This window comes from Tetrao urogallus (genome assembly GCF_951394365.1).
Source record: "Tetrao urogallus genome assembly, chromosome: 2".
In the NCBI taxonomy this organism is placed as follows: domain Eukaryota; kingdom Metazoa; phylum Chordata; class Aves; order Galliformes; family Phasianidae; genus Tetrao; species Tetrao urogallus.
In genome coordinates, this window is record NC_136814.1 from 16,748,348 (window position 1) to 16,757,289 (window position 8,942).

The 8,942-nt window shown below is 42.9% G+C and overlaps 1 protein-coding gene across 1 annotated transcript; it reads right to left on the bottom strand.

The window, feature by feature from the left end:
- Positions 1-1,301: 1,301 nt before the first annotated feature.
- Positions 1,302-6,172, bottom strand: SRP9 (signal recognition particle 9; the record flags this gene model as incomplete). Its single annotated transcript, XM_079532550.1, has 3 exons — positions 1,302-1,421; positions 3,275-3,343; positions 6,101-6,172. The coding sequence occupies 3 exons, from the start codon at positions 6,170-6,172 to the stop codon at positions 1,302-1,304; spliced, it is 261 nt and encodes an 86-aa protein (XP_079388676.1).
- Positions 6,173-8,942: the final 2,770 nt, after the last annotated feature.

Here is an 8,942-nt window from a genome sequence, read left to right on the forward strand (position 1 = left end):
TTTAATGTCAGTGACAACAGGTAGCTATTGAAGTGGATTGTTTTGCCATATTTAAATGCTAGCACAGACAAGTCTTGTATGGCTCTGGCTTGTTTTCACAGCTTGGTGTTTTGTTTTTTTTTTTTAAAGCCAAAACAATCTGGGCATGCGGTACAGCAGTAGCATATTTATATAAAAAACAAAGTGTGGTTTTAAGTATGCATGGTCCAGTATCAATTTCAGCTACTGGGCTGTCAAGCATAAAAACATTTGCAAAAGACAAAGTTTTCATCACCTTACCAGAGGTAAGCGTGCAAAAAAAGTCAAAGCGTAGTGGGCACAGGTCTATTTTTGACAGTTGTATTTATTAAGCTGGTTTTTATCTGTCTGTTCAGCTGGCTGATATCCATGTGCCTCATGTAACATTTGAAAATGCACAGTTCACAAATAGCTAAAAATGATGACTGGATAGTGGCTGGTTGCATTCTTCTATTAACATAACAGGCAAGAGCTTCTAGAATTAGTCCTGCTGATACACTTCAACTCTACCTGAGGCAAGGATGGCAAAGGTCCCCTTTTCTAGTATGCAATAGTTCAAGTACTGAAAGAATGTTCTGGTATTTTTCATCAATATTTGCCTAACCAGAAAAGAAACTGCTCAAGTATTGCTAACTGCACACAGCAAGTATTACTTTAACATTTCAAATAGAGAAGCTTAATTATTTACCCAATATAACATGGATTCTACAGATGCATTGCTGATGTTACACGTGACCAAAATCAATACTAAAAGCTAAAATTTTGCTAGGTGCAGTCTTAATATACATTGGCTGCTTTCTGAAGTGAAATGTTAAAATTGCATTCTTCTACACCCCACTGAAGTATATTATTTATGTAAATATTTATTAGATCCATTAATCACACTACAGTATTATGTTAATAAAGCCTCTCACTGAGAATACATCAGCATAACATATGAAGACAACAAAAACTATATGGAATTTTATTACAACTTTCCAGAAATATGCTTGTGGCCCACCAAATTCACACAAGTACTGTAGAATTGTGAAGACTTGTCTTCTTAGCGTACTTAGTGTGTAAGAATAGTTTCTTGTTCAATTCCCAAAAATAAATACAAGCTTTCAATTGAAAGCATTAATTTTCCTAGTTTTCCAAAGTGGAGTCTGGGGAGGAGGATACTCTACACTTGTAACAGTCCACTTTGGCATGAAAAAGCATCTCCTGTCCCGCTATTTGTTCAAATCCAAGAGATGTTTTCTTCCAGTGAAATCCGACCGTGGCGCTCCTTTCTTTTCAGCAGCTCAGTCTGTTTCCATGGCAGCACTGCGGGATTCCTTAGCCACCATCAGTCGCATCAGCTGACTGTGGAACTTCTCAATCTTCTTTACATCCTGTGCCTGGTCTGTTCTATACAGCAAGCACTGCAAGAGAAAGTTGCTTAATATCAGATTCCATTTGCACTGCTTTTACCCCACTTGCAGCTGCAACGAATTTGTGCTCGAACCAATGAAACAAGTATTTCAATGAACATTTGTGGTATGTTGCTACCATGTGGCAGCAGCAATACACATCTACCTTCTTTTAAAATGCCTGTTTAATTTTCTTTCAAAGGTTCTTGCCTTCTGTTTTGAAAACAGTGAAGCTCATCGTTTCTGTTATCTTTTCTCTCAAAGGTGGTAAAACTTGGGCTTTAAAGCTGTCTTTAAGGGCACACTTGGTTTAGGTTGAATTTTATCTAGAAAAAGGTTTTTCACTATCCTGTTCTCTATATCTTGAAAGTATATTCTGCCTCTAGCAGTCCTTATGCACTGCTAGTGACACAACATCAGTATTTCCCACTGAATAGGATCCCCCTCCCCTACGCAAAATCCATTTTAAAGATAGTTCTAAATGAGGAAAATAACATCTAATTAAGATGAAGAGGAATTCCTTCATGTGACAAGCCTGTAAATGCAAAAGGAACGAGAGCAATATGTTAGTGACTAATCATAAAATGGCTGCTTAGCTTTCACTGCATGAGTAATTTCTTATACCTGCACAGCATCAGTTTGACTGCTCAGACCTACATAACAACTATACATAACAATGCTCCATCCTCCAGCACTCTGAATGCAGCAACTTTTGCCAGCAATAAAATCCTCTTTTAATTCAGAGGTGAGCAGTAGAGAAAAGCTTATTTTTTTTCCCTCAGCTATATTAGTTGTACACTTAGCAGAAAGGAAACCCTTTATTTCCTCCCTTTACAAAACAATCAGTGTAACAGCCTTCCACAACTGGCAGCAGGTGAGAAGGCCTGAAATAAAAAAGCTGAAGCTTACAAGTCACAGACACCAATCTTCCATTACTGAAAACTTCAAACTGAACTGCCTTTTACTTCCCTGTTATCAGTACACCATGATCAGCATCTCAAACTAAGCCCTGTCACTACTGTGTCATTATTGGAATTTTGCATCTTGCCTTGGAAATACCAGTGCCAGGCCACTCCTGGGAAGGAAAAATCAGGTTTTTTCCAGATCTCAGTGTAAGGAATGGGCATACTACTGTTGCTTACTTGGGCTGCACAACAATAACTTGGCTGTAATGTTATTACCACCAGAACTTGTTGCTGGCATGTACTTCTGCATGTAGATAAATTCTATTTCTACCTGCTGTCCTCTTCGAATCCCTTGTGAGTTTAAGCACCCTTCCAGGCTATTTAGAACAAGAGTAGTAAGTAAATGCAGCTCAAATGCTTCTGAATGCATAACAAATGGCTGTGGTACCATAATATTATTTGAGAGGATGGGATCTTTGTGCTGTGAATGAATGTCACATTTCACTGTGATAACACTCTAGTGTCTTCTCATCACAAAGCAGCAGCTTACCCTACAGATTAAACCTGTCACCACTTTGAGCAAAGTGAAGGGACCACACTTGGCAGTAAATGTGTTTGAAGATGCTCCTGAAACACTTCAGCAGGAAGTACCAACGTAGTTCCATGAAGATGGATTTTTTTTTTTTTTGTAGTGCTCAGATAACTATTTTAGGATTCTACAAAATCAAAGATATGAGGAGACCTATAAAGGATACTGAAGTGTATGTTAGAGCTTCTTGTGGACTATGTAGAGCTGAACTACAGAGGTCAGTTTCAGTCACCAGAAGGAAATTAGGGAAACCTGAGCAAAACAAGGTTTTAGAAAACTGTGAGGTACTCAAGGCAATGGCTAAGAGCTTATACTTGCAGAAAGCAAATACTTGAAGTCCAGTAAGCCCCGAGAGCATGTTCTGTACTTACAGCTACATCATCCGTTACTTTGATGCAGAGGTTCCCATCACAGTGTCGATATTTGAGAACAACTCGCACCTGAAATGACAAGCATTTTAAGAATTAATATCCAAATTACTTGCTATAGAATGTATGAGGGAAGAGTGCCTGAGTTCAGACTGCCTTCATTAGAATTCTGCACTGCTTCGGTTTCGCTGCCTCTCAGTGGACCCCAACTCCACTGTTTATTGACCTTACAGACAAGATGGTTTGGAAGCTAATCACCATGCTTCCACATGCTAAATCAGTACTATAGTAGCAACAGGCATGTTACAAACCACACTGAATACAGCAGTGACATGTGCAGGGACTCCAGTGACAGGTAAACAGATGACACGAGTCCTGCCAATGCAAGACACTCTGTCACTGTGTATCACATAGTTTTGCTTGCAAGAAACCTTAGGAAAATAGTTCTATGTGAACACTTGAAAAGGCTTGACTGAGTAGGATAAACTCAGCATTACTTCTTTTCTTATACAGTATCTAATTATGTATTAGGTGAGTATGATGTAAGTGTTCTACTTCCAGTCACTACAGTTAATTCAGTAGCTACATTCATGCAGACTTGAATCATGCTAATGCTTTCATAAGTGGAGAGGGGAGACATAACAAAACGCTTCTAGTGTAATTTTAAAAAAACAACAAACAAAGGGCTCTTTCAAATTGCTTTCAAGACTCAACAAGGCTAGGTTTGAAGTCAGGAAGCAAGCATTCTACTTGCTAAAAACAGCTCCTACCACAGTAACCTGCCCTGAGATTCAACCTACCCACAGCCCTTCTGCATTCTTCAGTTACAAAAGTTCTCAAAACCATTGTGATAAAAATCAACTCTCAGCAACTGACTGAGCATTGAATGAGTTTTACTGAATGCAGAACTGAATGCAGAACAAGGGGACTTCTATTGTTTCTGATCTCGGCTGGCATTAGTATCTATAAACAAAGCAACTTGTGCTTTTGAGAACGTTCTGAACTAAGACAACCCATGCTATAAACGGGTCTTTGTTGACCTATGATGTGGTCAACAATCACCATGACTACAAAATGCGTTTTGAGACTGTCTCTATGAGAGATCTCTTCACAGACTTATCTTTCTTGTTCAAGAAAGCCTTCTGACCACGGCACCTGTGTAACTACACCTCTCAGGCAGGCTCAGCAGCACAACAAGAGAGGCTGTTAGAGACATGGACTAGGTAACTTGCTCCCACTTAAACAAGACCGCTTGCTATCCAGCTTCATCAGCTCCCAAACAACACAGACCTGTCTCCCACAGTTCTTAGTTTTTGGTAAGTGCAGTTGCATACAAAAGCTTTTCAGACAAGTAAAAGAAGGGTACTCCAACTATGACTCTGGAGCCTGCATAAACCCTCTCATAAATAACCAAGTTGATAGCCACAGCAGAGTGTGAAGGAAGAGAGTGCCTTAAGGTCCCTTACAAAGAGGGAAAGGTGCTTCTGGCTGCAATGGCAGCCTTTCCAAACTCTTAATTTAACTGGATATTGCAAAGCATTATGTAACAAGTTATTTTTAGTTTCTTATCAGTAGGTAGGAATCAATTGCATAAGAAGTGGTTATTAATGCTAATGGCAGGTCTGGGACCCCCAGCACAAGAAAGAAGTGGAAGCTTTGTTCTGCCTAGAGGAGGCTCTGACCTTGTCGTGGGCCTCCAATACTTAAAGGGAGCTTATAATCAGAATGTGAATCAACTTTTTACATAGGTAGATAGAAAATAAATGAGGGTGAACAGTTCTAATTAAAAGAGGGGAGATCTAGATTAGATGTCAGGGAGAAGTTTTTCACTGAGAGGATGGTGTAGCACTGGCACAGCTGCCCAGAGAAGCAGAAGATACTGCAACCCTGGAGGAGCTTGAGGCCAGACTGGAGGGGGCTCTGGGCAGTCTGAGCTGGAAGGGGGGGGGGGGGGGGGGTCAGCCCTGCTCATGGCTGGGGGGCTGAGACTGAATGGGCTTTAAGGTCCCCTTTAATTAATGCTATTCCAAAATTCTATGATACTACTTCTGGTGAATGAAACTAAGCCTTTCCTACTGGTGTCTTCTAAGGCTTGTGAGTCCTGTTACCTTCTGTAACTTTTTGGCTGAAGGCTTTTAATGTTTGTGCAAACTGAAGACAAAGGTTACTGGAAACAAAAAGCAATTATATATCAAGAAGTTAATTCCTAGAGCAATTACTCTCCAGGAAACAAAGCCCTTCCAGTCTTAAGTGATGCTGTGGGCAACAATGTGACATGGGAGTTAATCAATGCTTTTGGTCTGGATCTCCAGAGGTCCCTCCCAACAGCTCTGTGATTCCTTTAATTCAAACAGATACAGCCTCATATGCTGTAAGCCAGTTCTCAATACACTTTCATTCAAGAGAACTGCTTTAATCCTCCTTCCCGGATGTCACGGTGCACCTGCTGTACAGAGGCATCACAGGTCAGCGCACACACAAGTTCTCTGAGATCAGGTCCTTCCCTGGGCAAGTTACACGGGAATTTGGTTCTACTTCTCGGAGCGTGACGATGATGTATCAGCAAGGAGCCCCCTCCTTACCGCTCCGTTTTTATCCTTGAAGGCCACCGGGATTAAACGCAGGGAAACGCTCTCCTCCGCCTCGTGCAGGGCGCTGGCAGGCACGCGGCCCTGAGCGGCCGCCTTACGGCGCTGCTTCCCTCACCGGGCGGCTGAAGAACGCGGCGGCGAGAGCCCCAGGTGCGCCACGTTACTCGAGGCCTCCCTCAGGAGCCGGAGGCCCGGCCCCCCCGCTAGGCCTATTCGGCCCGACGCTGCCGCCACCCACCTTCATGGGATCGGCGAGGTAGAGCTTCTCCGCGGCGCGAGTGAACTCCTCCCAGGCCTGGTAGTGCGGCATGGCGGGCCCGCACGGCGACTCGCTGCCCGCCGCTACGCTCCGTTCCGCTCCTCCCGGCGCCGGCAAGATGGCGCCGTAGGCGGGCGCTGACTCGCCGCGAAAGGACGCCTCCCATTGGCTGGAGGGAAGCGGCTGCCCAATCACGAAGTGCGTGACTCAGAGTTTGTGGCCCGGCCGGGACGGCCCAGCCGGCACAGCGACCCCGCCAGGAGCGGCGGACCGCGGAAGGGTTCGCGCCAGGTGGCGGCTCTGCCTCCTCCGTGTGTTCCCGGTTCGAGTCCCGCGGCAGCCCGGCGTTGGGCGTTCCGCTGGCTAACGGGATCCGGCCTTGAGGGGGTGCGCGTGACCCGGTACCCGTGTGGGAGCTGAGCAACAGCTCCAGCCTAGCATGTGAGCAGTGAGACAAACTGTGAAATTACAGGAAAGGCACGGGTGTGGTGGGCATACGTTCTATTCTTGATGATAGTTTTGCTGTCGTGCTGCTTGAGAATCCACCTTCAGAAATGTGTTGTCTTCCAGATCAACAGCTCTTATCAAAGGCGATAGATACATTGGCAGTCTGAACCAGCTGTCCCAAACACAGAAGCTAACATGGAGGGAGCACTGCTCCGCCATCTTACGTTGGGGCAGCCATGTATAACTGCAAGGTAGGAATTGCTTTTTGGTAGTTTTATAGACAAGAAGGGCTGTAAATATGTGAAAGTGAAAGGTGTGGGAGGTGCAAACCCTGTAACACAACCCAGCACTTCACAGAACCGTGGCACACCAAGTTTGGAACCTGTTTTTCAAATCAGATGTGGATATTTTCTTTCTGAAGGAGGAATCCCAGCTTTGGGTTGTGTAGTCAGGAGCAACTTAGGGTTGATTTTTAGAGGATTTTCATCTTAATGTAAGTGTTCAAGATCTTTTGTACTTTCTTCAACACAAGAGCTGGCTTAAGAGCTTGTCAGCGCGCAGTTGTTAGCCTCATTGTTCGTAATTTCTTCAGTTAAGCCAATGTAGCAGAGAATGGCTAGGACAAACAGCACATCTTGAGATTTCTTTTTTCTTAACCAACATGATTTCTGAAATCCAGATTAGTATCTTCTAGAATTCTTGTATGTGCATACTTTTAGATGGCAGACTGCAGGAACCAGGACAAGAAACTAAAAGAAGGATTTCTTCATTGCCTGTGGTGTGTCCCTCTGACAGTTGCATACAATGTGATGTACAGTTCTACATAGCGTGTTCTTGGCTGCAGGTTTTAAGGATTTCCTGCTCTCTGCCACCGCCACCTATGGCCCCACACTTGTGCTGCCACAGCTGTTTGTGACTCCAAGCTGGGGATCAAACCAATGACCTCAAGTGGATTAAAAGCAGCACCGTTTTTAGTAACACATTTTTTTAATCAAGGTTGGTTCATTTTTCCAGTTGACTCTGTGGCCCTATGGACTGCTGTGCTGACGTAGCTGTTGAAAGGTGCACCTTTTTTGGTGGCGAGGCGGGATGTGGGAATTTCTACTGTTTTTGCTGGGTTGGCACCAAAACCAGGGGGTTGTACTTTATAACCCCAGCTCTCCTGGAAGAGAAGCTGTTTGCTGAAATCTCAACAATTAAAAAGATAGGCTATTTCCAAAACTCAGTAGATGTCTGGAGCCAAGAGCTGGTGTGCTGCTTCACTGTGTTCTCGTGTCCCTGAAGAACAGAATGTTTTCCTGACATGTTTGAAAAGTAACCCCAGACCGTTGCAGTTATTCATCTGTGAGTTGTATTTTATGTGTGTCCAAAACTGTATTTTTCAAGTAGTTCTGGTGAATGCAGCAATAGTAGAAATCTTACAATGGGCTTTTTGTTTGGTGAAATAAAAAGAACAGTTGTTTATCACTGTGTGAAATATTTGATAGTTAGCCAATAATAATTTAGCAGTTAGAAAGAATTCTGCTAAAACACACATACTTATCTTGCTTACTTTTCTAGAGCTCCTGCTTTCTTTCATGCAAGAAATCATTCCAGCAGCCTAGTGGCTATTCTGTCATTAAGTAAGTGAAATTAGGAATGCTACAAAACCTCGTTGATCCCTCTGTCTCCTTTTATATCCTTGCTATATTCCCTAGGCCACCTTAGATAATGTCTTCTTAGGTTGGATTTAAGGCCATTGAGAACTATGAAGCAATAATATAATTACTTGCGTGATGAAGATTTTTTTGTGTGTTTTCCCTCAGGCCTTTCCCCCTCATCCAGCGTGTTTATACATGATGAATGATCTCTCTTTGATCGTGCTTCTACATGTATTGCCACTGCAAGTCCTGCTCTGTGTAGTTATGTTCAGGCACCTGGATTCCACATGGAAAGGCTGTTGTTTTCTTTACGTAGTGTCTTCCTTTGCATAAAGGAAAAAAAAAAATGAAAGAAAGCAGTAGAATAAGACCTTGCACTTAAAATATCATCCACTGAGATCTTGTGTTTAGAAAGATCATGGAAACTGTAGCTGCTCAGCATCGCTCAGGATTCAATATTTTGTTTCTGTTCACTCATTAATACTATGTTTAGCCTAAAGCAGGTACCGTATTACTATTTGCAAGTGTATTTTTCAGGTAAGTGTATTGAATTCATTAAAACAATTCTCTATCACCACAGCATATTGCTGGTGGTTCCTTCCAGCTGAAAGTAGCTTCGTAGAGAACACTGTGCGTTATCGCGATAAAATGATAGTTGTGATGGAAAACAATAGGGCAAACTCTGATCTCAGGTGGATTGGGTTTTTGTTTTTCTTTTTTCGTATCTGAAAGAG